The following is a 13,413-nucleotide window of genomic DNA, read 5'->3' as shown; positions in this document are numbered from 1 at the left end:
ACTGAGGTTGTAACCTCAAAATCCAGGTGGCTGATAATGCATTGTGGGACAGTTAATGATTATTCCAAGATGGCGGCTGAATACTGCGCTTGAAAATATAGCAATCTTAGTAGAATCGGTTTTACGGACAATTTCGGTAGTTTCAACCAGTACAGATTAGAATATTTGCCTATATATCATCCCCGATATCTCGAAATGGCAATAATATCTGATTTTCTTATTTTCGGGCAAGTATTTTATATTTGTTTACGTCAGGTACAAGGTTACGTCATTTTATCAGAACGGTTTTCCAAATCATGTTTTTGCTGTATTTTTATTTAATGACAGGACTCTTTTGGTGAATGCATGTGCTGTTCTAAACTTTAAATTGTGAGTATTAGTTATAAACTTATAGATTGGATATTGCACTTATAAAAAATGGTACAGCTGTACAGGAAAATACCTAAGCAGTAAACACATTATTTCCTATATAACGTACTATGTTATAACTGTCCAATCAAAACGCTTGACTTTTACCATATGATTAGGCAATTCATCAACATATTTAATATTACTAAGGATTGCAATTATATTAGGAAAAGAAAAGATCCTACAGAAAATTTTGGGGAGGAAGAACCTAGCTTGGGTAATAAACCTTGTAGTGTAAAAAAATTCATTGATTTGTGGCTTAAGTAGTTTTTATACTAATCTGACAGGTAGATTGATTTTTTACTGTTAACATATAGTGGACAAAAGTCGAGAATTTCTCCTGAACCTACGATTCTTCAGAACCTTTATTGGTATCTGGAATGTTGCAATAATGATATGCATGATCATGTGAGTGTTATATCAATCCATAGCTTATGCCTAGTCTCTATGACACTCCCTCTGTATTGAACCAGTTTTCTAATGATTATTTGCGACAAGAGAAGATCTGGTTAGAAATACTGTATTTGATGTTCTATCTTAATAGTGATCTGCAAATAAACTGGATATAGCATCTATACCAGTGTACCTATCAAGAACAAAACTGGAATAATGTCAGATCAGTGTGTCTAACCACACAGACCTTGTGGTTCTTTATGCATTTTCAATGTTATAACATTCTTTTTTTACTTTTTTAGTTTCTTTGGTTCTTGACTGTATATTATGTGTATCAAAGAATGTGTATGAACAATCCATATGTTGCGGAAAAAGTTTAATTTATTGTTGTATAGTAATATAGATACTGGAGTTAATACTAGACATAATAGCCCTTTTCAGCTTGCATGCAAATTAACCATTTCAGATGTTGTGATCATGGAATTGCCAATAAAACTTAACCATTTCTGACCATGATACTTGAAATGGGTTAATTTGCATACAAGCTGAAAAGGTCTATTATGTAAACTAATATTGATCAGCAATAACCGTGAACATCTTGCAAATATGTCGCAGTTCATATAATTGGCAAACATTCACAGTCCAATTATTTTATTATTGTATTTACAGTTCTGGGTCACTCAGTCTATACAAGATCATGAATATAAATTTAGGTTAACCTGGTCAAATAATTAGATAAAATTGTCTCCAAAATAAATAAGAGTTTTAATTATTATTGAAAGAAGAATAAAGAGAGAATGGGGTATGATGGATACACATTCAGCCTGGCTGTTCTGTTTTGTATACAATAGTGCTAGCACACAGTCTGTTTTTAGGAAAGTGTAAATAAAATTTTGCCAAGATATTTAAATTCTTTTTGCTAAATAAAAGCATGAAATTTAGCCAATGGCACAAGATGCTTGTGTGTGTTACTATGGTTACACTAAGGTGAAATGCCAGGATTCAACAGGGATGAAAATTGGTTAGGATTTTGTGGTGATAAATGGAATGCGTTGTTATAACATCTTTGGCATAACCAATAACCTGTTTAGGCTTGTAGGACAATCTGGTTCATGTCATGATTTTATTTTGGTTTTCAGACATTCCAAACTGTAGTGGTAATCTTATTCCAACTGCAGAACCCACAGCACTCAGCCAGGTTGTTAGATATAAAGTTGCATCTCTAAATAGGGAAAACAGTTGCATAAATATTTGTGTAGTTATTGTGAATTGATACCTTAAATAGTGATGTTATAGCCAGTGCAACTGATGTATGTCATTATGTATATATCCTATCACATTGAGTATACCATATCCCAGCTTCCTTCAGAATATCCAAGCCTTACTAGACTACATTTTCCATTTATACCCTGGTTGAGTTTACCATATATACTTGACACTTTTCTGTGAACCAATGGATAAGCAAGCGGGCTCTGGGAATGAGATTGTGACTTACCTTTTATGAACTGAGGTATTCATTAATATTTGCTTCATTAACTCAGCAGTATGACATGGATGAATAAGGAAATATGGTCGATGTAGAAGAGGATGTTCCTAAGAGGAAAAAAAAACAACCTTAACCATGAAAATATGTTCATCTGCCAACATTATATGCCACAATCATATATATCCTTCAAGTATAAGGTTACCTGCTGTGTTATAAATGACCATTTATCGTGATTCAAAAAATCCTGATGAATTTCTGATACTTGTTGCCAAATATCGCTTAGTGAAAGTAGTTTTCCATCTGTATTGAAAAGGAAAATTCAAACAAATCCTAAACACTATCTTAAAGACAAACTATTCAGAATAACCTTGGTAATAACCTTTCTGTCATCTTAAACTATAGGTGGATGTAATGAAGATATGTTTGACTTTTAGTATGCTGAAAATTTATAGGAGTAAATTACAAAGTACCTTGCGACCAGGCGTTAAAATACAGAACAGGTACGTTGTAACTAGAGCTGTATACCACATGATATTCAAATGTTAAAATCTCTTTCAATAGTTCTGCATGGCCTGAATATACCTATATGAAAAACATAAATGTACAAGCTAGTCTACTAGCAAAAATACCTAGATTCTAGAAAAATAGCTAAATTCTTTAAAAAGCCTGGCTAAAATAGACCTCTTAAAATTAATACAAAATTTATATACTTGTTGGTTTGACAGTGCTATGGTGGCAAGATGCAATTTCAGCATGATATAATCTTTTTTAAACTAAAATGTAATTTTTTTAGTTTCTTTTTATAAACTGTTAGGACTGACCCAGATAGCCTGAGATAGGAATGTATTTATATTGAGATAACACAACACTCTTACAGCATTATCAAACATTAATATATCATCCTCTAAATATTCTTTTGTGCCATCAGTCAGGTTTTCAGATTTCTCCTTATTTCCAACAATAGCAGCAGTCATTTGCCTTTTTACCAAATATTTTTCCGCAGGAGAACCCTACAAGATCAAATGAGCTTAATTCACTTTTGACAAGTCATTCTCTATCTTCTCAGCCTTAGCATTATTCATGATCAACCCAGGATATGCATGGCAAAAATCTCATGTCTTCAGATGCTGTGAGCAACATGCATTTAGTAGCCAACAAAAGATTTCTTGAACTACTTGTCACACATTATCTTTACCTTAGGTGACTGTTTTTTGTGTGTGGCAGACCTTAAAGGCAGATCCTGTTTTCATATTATAGGAAAATGCAACTGTCCTAAAAGTTGTGCAGATACAGTGAGACTCATAGACAATCAATCATAAGAATGAGGTTTAAGATTATCAGCATACTCTCATAGTCAAAATTTGGCTTACACCTTATCAGCTGGTGCATGCCAAACCAGGTGGGGGGAGGCAGACTTAGTAATATAAAGTCAAAGCTGTCAGGTAATTTGTACTTATATTAGACATTAAATTAGGCTTTATTTACCTCAACATGACATACACACCAGTTTTCATTAAAGGCTTTAGATTTTTCAACAAACTTATCAATACCAATGTTAAATTGTTCCCTGGTTAGACCACCATCATTCATTCTGCACCAGTATTATTGCCCAACACCAACACTACATCAATTGCAAGTATTGCAAGTCAGCAAGTGCCAATTTTGCAAACAGGAAGTTGACTGGGAACTAAGAGACATTAGACATAACCAAAGTTTATATCATCAGCCATCAATATATGTGTATTTTAATTGTGTATTTTATTTTCAGGACCGATTTTATTGTGAACAAAGTGTTTTAAATTTAGACAACTTTTTTAAAGGCAAACAAATAAACTGTATTAAACCAGCAGGGTATCAAAAAATATCGTTTGAATCCGCTTTCCAAGGATAGGCGAAGCATTTTTACCATAATTTTTACAAATGGTCGTTAAATTTTAAAGATTCTTGCAGTGTTAGAAACTCCGTTTTTACATTCCCTATTTATGCTGTATGAACACATTAACACTTGCATTCCTCTGATGTCTCTATGTCGACAGTACAAATCGTCGAGCAAATCGTGGTTTTATCGAGATGTGATAAACTTGCTCCTACTTCCTACAAGTGATTTGTAACGGTCGTCGATGTGTGGTAACACCCCAGGGTTTTGTAACAAAGAATTATTAAGCGTATACATTTTTGCTTACTTCACGCGGTGTTTTGATACGGTACACGCCGATAGTGGGCGACCTTGTGGTTTGCAGGTCAAGGGCAGTTCACGCATCTTTTCTTATCGATAATTATTGTAAAAAATCTCGGATTTTAGGTCCAGAATCAAAACACTATATTATGTAATACGTTGTTTTAAGACATTAGACAACGTTTTTCAGGTTGTTTTGTCTGAGAACTTTTTTAATACTTATACATTTTTGATATTGTGAGATATTGTTATAAAATCAGCTTAAAATAGTCACTGTTAGTTAAATATTAACAGCAAACGGTTGAAGTGACCCAAATATTCAAATATTGAAGCTTTTATACAAAATTCTCACAAAGCCACGTTCCTATCGCAATTAGAAGAATATCGATTACATTTTTGTTTAAATTTGTAGTTGGCATATCTCCCACTTGCCCGGGGAAGCCACTTGACTGCAAAGTTGTAAATTTCACACTTTCAAAAATCAATGTTTCTCGACGCTTGCCCCATTAACCCAAAATACAGCGACAAGAATAATTCGTTTAAAGTTTGCTAGAAATCAAATAGCAGAGAGCTTTGTTTTGCTGATAATAATTCGTTTTGTGTTCGTTTTTGACGGAAGCATTTTGTGTGTCTTTTGTTTCGAGATCACGATTTGTTCGAATGAACCAATTAGAATGTTTCTTTTGACAAGCGATCGTGATCGTTGTCATGGTAGATTGGCCTTGGGTTCGGCGGCGTTCGTTTCGAGCATGATGGAGCTATCAACTGATCCTACGTTGACAGGCAGGCACAGCATGTTCTCAAAAGGCAAGACGAATACAGTCCCGTCAGACGCTCAGGCGAGAGAAAAGTAAGCCGCATTGAAATTTTCTAATCACTTGAGCGAACAATTTCGATTCTGCAACATCGAAAAACTAGATGACGTGTTGTTGATAGTCTGGTTTTGTGAATTATATACTCTTGAGTGGATCGAATTATTCCCGCCGTATTGTGTATAGTTCAACGTTGCGTACAGTATTTCTTCAACAGTGTAGAATAAATATTGCTTTCTGTGTATTACTTTAGACTTGCACTGTATGTCTACGAATATTTGCTCCATGTTGGCGCACAAAAGAGTGCTCAAACGTTTCTCAGTGAGGTTAGTATGACTGCTAGTATTGCAAGCATATCTGTTTGTATTTGCTTTCTACTCACTTGACACATAGTGAATCATCTATATTTGTATTTTAGATAAGATGGGAAAAGAATATAACATTAGGAGAACCGCCAGGATTTCTTCATTCGTGGTGGTGGTAAGTTATAAATTTATTTGCTAGCTAATGTGTACAAGTGCCATTCGATATGTGTAATTGAAACATGTTTAATACTACGATTTCATACGCTGAGCCAAGGGTAAGTACTAGTAACAATGTATAACAGTTCATGTTTATAATGTGGTTTTAGTATATTGTAAACTTCTAGTAAACTTCTGGTGCAATATATTTTCATTCATTTTATTTACAACATGGCTTCTGTTTCAGTGTGTTTTGGGATCTGTACTGTGCATCGCCGGAACGGAGAGAAAGCTATGATCATTCAAGCGAGGCTAAAGCTTTCCATGATTATGTGAGTATTGGGGACAATTGCGTTTCAAGAAACCCTTACGATTCATTTATAATTTGTAATAAAATTTAAGCTTAACGAAAGGATGAATGCGAAACTACTTTACTCCCGTCCTTTGTTTGACCTGTCGGGGGAACGGAAGAGCAAAAATCCACGTGAATGAAGCAAAGCAGCTGGTTAATGCCGGCGAGAAGTATTATTTTTATTATTAAGTGCACAACAAAGTCAAAGCTTTGAAACGGTTTGGTCATTTAATAAAACAATATTATATAACAACAAAATATCACAGGTAAAAATACAGAAATGTAGTCTCGTTTATAGAGCTTTGGCCACAGGCCTATGGCACAACCGCTTTAACTTTTTTCGGGTCGTGTTTCGTACGATTAAAATCTTTCGTTACAAATGATTCAAGTAAGCGTAGCGATATTGTGGCGTTTAGAAAAGTCAGTAAATAGGGAATTATTTTCGCAACAATTTTGACAATTTCTGTACTAGTTTATAATCCGTCGTACTAAAGTACACGAACGGAAGTGAAAATTGAGATGCTCAAATTTCATTTAAGACAACCACTTGACAAACTAGGAAATAATTTATGATGCCAGCATTCTTATTAGACCATATAGTTTTCTATTGCCATATCTACAAATTAAAGACAGAAAAACCCGGGTTTTGCTTTAGTTTTGAAGCATGCATGCATACACATAGATCTATATACTCCTTGCATAATGGCCAACGCTTCGCCCTAGCTGGTTGAGCGAAAGTTTTAAAAATCTTGTCGCTGATGCACTATTAAATCCATCTGTGATTTATCTTGAAACTCAACCTTATTCACTTACTATTTTCTAATCAAGCTGTGAGTCGGTTGTAGTTCATTGTGAGCTTATGACTTGGAAATATAGTACAATAATTTTCCAATTTGCAATAAACTTTGCTTTCTTGGGCAGCTCATACTAATGCATATCTGTGCATGAGATATTTACTGGTAATATTATATTGAAATATCATTTGGCAAGTGATTAACAACTGTTTATTACAGTTTTCCCGATATATAATGTAAAATATTATGCTTAACTGGTGATAAGTTGTTGAAAGTTTATTATAATAAACACAGGTCAATGTTTACATCGTAAGTAGAACACGATATTTTGAGATGCATGCTCAAGTTTTGTTACAGTATAGGTACAATATGAGGGAATATCCACATTCCCAATTTAATGTTGTAGAGTTTTCCAGATTTAAATGCACATGTTTGATGATTTAGGGTATAATGTGTGCTTTCTTTTATATTCTTCCATTTGAATATATGTCAAAATCTTTTGTTCATAGCTTTATGTGGCAGGTGTTTGACTAGTGAAGACATTGTCTTGCATCTATTCATGGCTAGGCAGACCTTGGAATATATTGCCTTGGCTTTGCTGTATTGTTGAGTTATACAATATTGACACAAACATGATGCACAATTTTGTTCTTTAAAATATTATGAGATATAATACACATGGAAATCTCCCTAGTGTTTTTATATTCTCCAGTTCTTTAACATTTAATTATTCTGAGTTATGCAAATAGTTTAGGATGTTTGGCAGGCATTTATAGCATTGAATTCCAAGCTGGCTTTGTACATTAAAAACATGTAATACACAGTTTAATAAAATAGTTGTGTGGTAACATTAGTTTACAATTTTTACCACTGTGTCTGGTACGCATTATTGCCATGTTTCTATCGATCTAAAACAAAAACAGCAATTAATAGCAGAAAGTTTTTACAAGATTTAATTGTAGAAGAATAACACTGAGGTTTTTGCCTACCTACTGCTCAATTGTGCCAGTTTCCAAGTTAGTTTCAAGCTCTAATGTTTATTTTAAGTAATTTTTTGGTGGGATGACTTGTAAGGTGTTGACTATTCATATCAGATATTTTGCAACATCTCCCATTTTTATATAGGTGATTCCAAACCTACCTCCTGGGGCTGTGCCTTCACCTCCATTTCCTCAGATGACCAATGAAAATTCAGGAAATTTAGCAGGAATGCCTGGTTATTTTCCAGTGAGTTTTAATACCTTTCATTTTAGTGGCTGTTTCAGTAAAACAAATTTGCTAGCTGCATTACTATGTGCATTTAATTTTTCTTATTCACATATTTTTTCTAATGACCTAATTATATGTGAGTGGTGCATTTAGTGTTGTCTTTCTTTTCTATTCTATGAAATTTGTATTTCAACTGGGTCACATTTAATGGAGTCTTTTTGTTTCTATTACAAATAAATTTAGAATTTACATTCCATTTTAGCCTAATTCATCCCAAGGTCCACAAGGTCCGTCCCCTCACCATGGAGGACCTACACCACCTGGGTTTATGCCTGGACAGCCGGTATGTCGGATACATTTTCATTTCTAGGGACAGTTGCACTTATCATTTAGAGTAGTTATGACTAATTTGCCTAAATTTTAGTAGATTTATCCTTATGCTATTGTCTTTTTCTACTTTTTATTTATGCCAAAATGAAATGTTGTGTAATTTTTATTGCATGGGAATTAAGTGATATTTTTACCATGGAATTTGCCTTCTGCCTGCTATCTCTTTTGCTGATTTCTTTGTTTGTTTTAGAATGCTCCTTTTATCCCAGGACCAGGACCACAGGTAAGGCACATGCTTAATTAGCTTGTGGAAATAATAAAGAATAAAAATAGGATGCTTGTGGAAACACAATCATGTCAATCTGTACAGCTGTGTACACCACAAATTTTGCCTCATCATTCAGCTGCCCTTGTAAATGAAGAAAAATTTGGCATAGCTAAGTTAAACATAAACCATTGTTGTTAATCCAATGCCTGTTGTTTCTCCCCAAGTTGAATTTTACTAATTCAAAGAATTAGAAACTAGGATATTGCCAGTGAGTAAGTGTGTTCATTTACTGTATATACCACGTTCTGATGTTCATCAACTGTTGTACTTTAGAATTTCATACCCCAAAGATATCAATCAAGGTCATCTGTGAGAATACCTGGACAGGTAATCGACAATATATTTTCAAAAATTCTGCCATTTCCTGCTGTTAAACTGGTAGTTACCGTAATTGAACTGAATTTAAACTGAACTGCTTATTTCATATATATTATCAAAAGCACATATACAGAGAAACTATTATGCAATGTGAAATTTACTTTTAACTTGCTTTGTTTAGCCTGTTGGTGTTCCTGGGGTACCTGGTGCTCAACCTTTGTTACCAAATACAATGGACCCTAACAGATCTCAACCTTCATTTGGAGGTAAATACATTACTTTGTCTGTTTCACAGCAACCAGAACTTTGATAATCACGACAATTGCAATTTTGTGCACAACAACTGACCGACAGTAATCAAAATCCTAGAACTTTGTGGTTTATCAAAGGCCCTTTTTTTTACCAGGTCCGCCTATGTCTGTTCAAAGAATGGCACCTCGCATGCAAGTTGTAAGTCCAAATGTACGTTTTTTAAACATTCTAATGTAAACATTCTAATGTAATTAATTTGTAAACACTGAACATTCTAATATAATTAATTTGCTACAACAGCCCAGTCACCTTTTAAAATGTCAGTTGGTTTGCCCTTTATTTGCTGTCTTTATTACAATTTAGCATTTGATTGGTGGCTGTTAAGTGAACCCTGTGCATTATTTACTAGTTAAAGTTTTAAACTAGCAATAATGTTTTTCTGATTTTTTGAAGGTTTTTATATAGTTTTAGGGTTTTTATAGTCGTGATATTTTGTGTTTCAGGGTTATTCATCGATGAGACCAAATGCACCTGTTGGACCTCCAATGTCATTGTAAGTTTAAAACTCTTTCAGCTGTTGCTTTAGGTAGGGAGTTGAAAACAGCTAGGGTTAAATTTTTCTACTGTTTGTAAATACGGAAGGCATGCCTCTCAAGTCATTTCAAATTTTTTTCTTCGTGGAAGTTATTTTGCAAATTTCAGGTTTTCGTCTTAACATCAGTAAGATGTTGCGTGATGCGAGAATTGCTGAGTATTTCTTATCTTTTTGCAGGCCAGGTGGAAGAGCTTGGAATCCAACGACAAGTGCTGGGGTATGTTTGTGTTTAAGCTCAAATCCATGAACCATTAGGTTATCTATGTGAATTTTGAGTTCATGAAAACGGTTGTGAATAGTAAAGTTTTGTTTTTCTAAAATTCCGTTCATTTGTTCCTTCGCATTTTCTCTTATTTTTGTATAACCGTTTGTGTTTCAGGGCAACGGGCCTCCGGGTACTCCAATGATGCCCAGCACGCCAGGTTAGACTTAAGACACTTTTTTCATTTGTCTTAAGAATTGCTTCCACTGCACATTCTTCTAAAAATCCTGCTTAAAACACAGGCTTTGTAAAAGGTCTGTAGAGTGATAACTCTTCATTTGATTGGTCAAGATAATTCAGTGGTCTTTCGTTCTTTATCAGATACTCCGACACAAGCTGCTGATATGTATAACATGATGAAATCAGTACCAGGCGCTAGTTCCATGACACCGGTTTGTATTTTCATCGCTTTTTGTGTTTCCCTTCACGCCAAATAAAAGTAGTTTTATACACGAGATAAAATTGTATATTTTTTATTTTGATTTAGTTTGGTATGCCAGGTGGACCAGAACCTGGACTCGGAATAGGTAATATGAAATAACATGTATATATAACTTGTGTTCTGAATGGTCGAAGCCTGTGTTTGGATCAGGCCATCCAAGCACGGAAACCATAATTGTTAAAATATGCATCAGGTCAAGTTACTCGTGTATAAGTTAAGAGAACCTTTCCTTCAAAGTGAAAAATATCGTTTCGATTCATTAACCCTCCCACAACTATATACCCTCCCAACCTTAGCCGGTTGAGAAAGGACTTTACTGGAATCACATCAATGCATATTTGTTTAGATTCACAGCAAGATATAGATGGTTTACCGAAGGTAGGTTTGCTGTCAAATTATGCAAATATTCATAATTCTTTTGTCAGTTGGACTTAATAACGAAAAATAACGTTAAAAACTTGCTTTAGGAACCCCCAAACGACCACGGCCCAGGAACTCCTGGTGGTGAATCAAACGAGTTTGGTGGAATATTATCGTTTAATCAAGATGGGGTGTGTAATGTTTAAATAACTGACTACAAAACGTAAACTACAAACGTTGTGTTTGTTGCAGTAGCAGTTATATTTCATAGAAAAGTGCCTGTTACTTATCTGTTTGTTTTCGATTCTGTTTCAGGGATTTCCAAGCTAGAAATAATGCAGTATATCGCACGACCTTCTCGCGTAAGTTTGGTATATTTGGAACGTGTAGAACCAAAATTCATTTTCGACCTAGGGTGCCCTACAACGGAAGAGTGCACTAATTTCGCTTGGGCACAGCAATTCCAAACCAGAAATTGCATATTTTAAAACTGGTTACAAATGCTGAAGTTGTCTCACGAAGAACGAACACTGCTTATCAACAGGCACACGACGCCCATGCATTAATTGCTACATTATCCATTTTTGTATTGAAAAGATAAATCTGCATGCATGGCCATTTAACTTTTCAACTTTTTAGATCAAGTCAAAGACACGACAAGATTTCTGAATAGTACGTGGATAAGGTGATGACTATTGCATAGAATAAATTATTGAACATTTTATTATTATCTGTGCAAAGAACGAGAGACTTGGACTTTTTTAAGAAGATTTGGTTGGGAGAGACAGTTGGGTGAATATTCAAATGTGTTCATTCGTAAAACATGCAAGCCAAGCTTGATAATATCTCATTCGGTTAGATATGGTTAAATAGTTTTGGTTCATGGCCGATTTCATAGCACACATGCAATAATTCGTCTAAAACACAATAAGTTGTATCAGAAAGGCGAATCCTTGACCAGTGATTTAATTATGACCCGGCACATTCGTATTTATCGACTATGATGATGTATCAGGTGTGAGTCATACTGCAATAGACGATAGGTTTCATTGGTGGAGACTTGCATAAATGTTCACTGGAGTTTTAATTTAGTGAAGCAACTTTATTTTTGATCGGAAAATGTCCAATTGATAGTTGTTTCGGGTTCTACAGAAAAAAAATAGGCTTTTTTCGATAATTATCTGCAAAATTATTTAACCATATCAGAAACAAACCACTCTAGTTAAAAATCAAGATATTTTGCAAAAAAACCTCGCTGTATATAAATTTATTATACAAATTATATATCGCATAAAGTAACGAAATTTTGCCGTTGGTCTGCAGCTAAACAATTCTATAGAAGCATGATTCTCGAAACTCACGTTTACTGATTGAGAAAAGCAAAGATAAAAGCTGGAGAGAAGTGAGCTGGGGTTACCTGGTTAGTTTCTTTATCCGGGCCCGCAATCCTTGTGGACATATAACCTCCATCACTATGTTCAGCGGTCTTACTTTCTGAGGAAATGTTTACTTCCAGCCTTGACCTTTCTTACTGTAAAACAATGACTAGCCATAACGTTAGGAAATACGACATTGCTTCTGCAGGTATTTGGTTGCTTGGGAGCGACAATAATGCACATTTTCTGGACTGGTAAACGTAGTTCATAAGGCGGGAAAAGGCTTTTAAGTTTTTGTGTTTAGCTGCTGATCAAATGTATTCACTGCTCATTGAACATTCATCAGTTAATCATGGTGTGCCAACTGAACTCTCACTAAAACGAAGCAACCTCACACGGTTTTTAGAGAAATATAACCCTGTGTACAGTATGGAGACCGCCAATGTTCGTTTCAAATAAAAAGAGATGATTTACAAATATTCTCTGAATAAACACCAGATCAATCCTAAAAAAATATATTGGTAAAAGTTAAAAAAAAATTTTTAAAGAACAGCCTCTCCCGTATTTTATTTCGTAGGAAATATTATATTTATCCGCCTCTTGGCTTCAGATAACCCAGCCCCGGGGGCCAAAAACTCTCTACAACCGGACACATTTATTACTGATACTGATAATCATTAAATTCGACCGATAGACCGATTTAAAAAACTTCCGATGAAACTGATAAAAAATATTTGATTTAGAGATTAGCAATTTTCGAGGTTTCAAAGCAAAGAGGGACCGATGTAATTATGAAAAATGTGTACAATCTTGTGCATTTATTAGCGTTTTTAAGACAAGGCAGAAGTTGTGATGTTTTGTACGTCATTGTGTATCTTTGGTTTGAAACGTTTCTTGGTGTGTCATGTAAATAGCTGACTTTCTATAAACTCTGTAAATTGACTTTGTAGTGAGTCAAGTACATATTATTGTAAGGATTTCAATATAATCATTTTTGGTATCCATATTGTCTTGGTTTTTTATTACACCACGATTATACACGATCATTTGAATTTGAAG

General features: G+C 34.5%; 3 protein-coding genes across 5 annotated transcripts; 2 read left to right on the top strand and 1 right to left on the bottom strand.

The window, feature by feature from the left end:
* The first annotated feature begins 57 nt into the window (after nt 1–57).
* Nucleotides 58–1,716, top strand: LOC114536335 (small integral membrane protein 7-like). The gene is made up of 5 exons (XM_028557694.1): nt 58–227; nt 328–369; nt 576–625; nt 726–816; nt 1,104–1,716. Exons 1-5 carry the CDS (start codon nt 196–198, stop codon nt 1,117–1,119), a joined length of 231 nt encoding a protein of 76 aa, XP_028413495.1. The 5' UTR covers nt 58–195; the 3' UTR covers nt 1,120–1,716.
* A 25-nt stretch (nt 1,717–1,741) lies between these two features.
* Nucleotides 1,742–4,534, bottom strand: LOC114536334 (ubiquitin-like-conjugating enzyme ATG10). 2 transcript variants are annotated; one of them, XM_028557693.1, is made up of 7 exons: nt 4,471–4,534; nt 3,773–3,908; nt 3,163–3,297; nt 2,758–2,869; nt 2,490–2,587; nt 2,297–2,394; nt 1,742–2,023 (listed from the first exon to the last, which is right to left on the bottom strand). In XM_028557693.1, the coding sequence occupies exons 2-7, from the start codon at nt 3,875–3,877 to the stop codon at nt 1,912–1,914; spliced, it is 660 nt and encodes a 219-aa protein (XP_028413494.1). In that variant the 5' UTR covers nt 3,878–3,908; nt 4,471–4,534; the 3' UTR covers nt 1,742–1,911. The 2 variants fall into 2 exon arrangements, with proteins under 2 accessions (XP_028413494.1, XP_028413493.1); XM_028557692.1 differs by lacking the exon at nt 4,471–4,534 and having other exon boundaries at nt 3,773–4,017.
* Nucleotides 4,535–5,100: 566 nt separating this feature from the next.
* LOC114536313 (single-stranded DNA-binding protein 3-like) lies at nt 5,101–13,322 on the top strand. Of its 2 annotated transcripts, none has more exons than XM_028557662.1 (19): nt 5,101–5,313; nt 5,529–5,601; nt 5,694–5,755; nt 5,984–6,068; nt 8,008–8,109; nt 8,354–8,434; nt 8,672–8,704; nt 9,023–9,076; nt 9,249–9,333; nt 9,474–9,517; nt 9,823–9,872; nt 10,092–10,131; nt 10,294–10,336; nt 10,498–10,568; nt 10,664–10,703; nt 10,965–10,996; nt 11,086–11,169; nt 11,294–11,340; nt 11,618–13,322. In XM_028557662.1, exons 1-18 carry the CDS (start codon nt 5,138–5,140, stop codon nt 11,306–11,308), a joined length of 1,170 nt encoding a protein of 389 aa, XP_028413463.1. In that variant the 5' UTR covers nt 5,101–5,137; the 3' UTR covers nt 11,309–11,340; nt 11,618–13,322. The 2 variants fall into 2 exon arrangements, with proteins under 2 accessions (XP_028413463.1, XP_028413462.1); XM_028557661.1 differs by having other exon boundaries at nt 9,474–9,529.
* Nucleotides 13,323–13,413: the final 91 nt, after the last annotated feature.

This window comes from Dendronephthya gigantea, unplaced genomic scaffold (assembly GCF_004324835.1).
Source record: "Dendronephthya gigantea isolate DGI-Jeju-01 unplaced genomic scaffold, DenGig_1.0 000133F, whole genome shotgun sequence".
Lineage (NCBI taxonomy): Eukaryota > Metazoa > Cnidaria > Anthozoa > Malacalcyonacea > Nephtheidae > Dendronephthya > Dendronephthya gigantea.
This window is presented reverse-complemented; position numbering and strand designations above follow the sequence as displayed.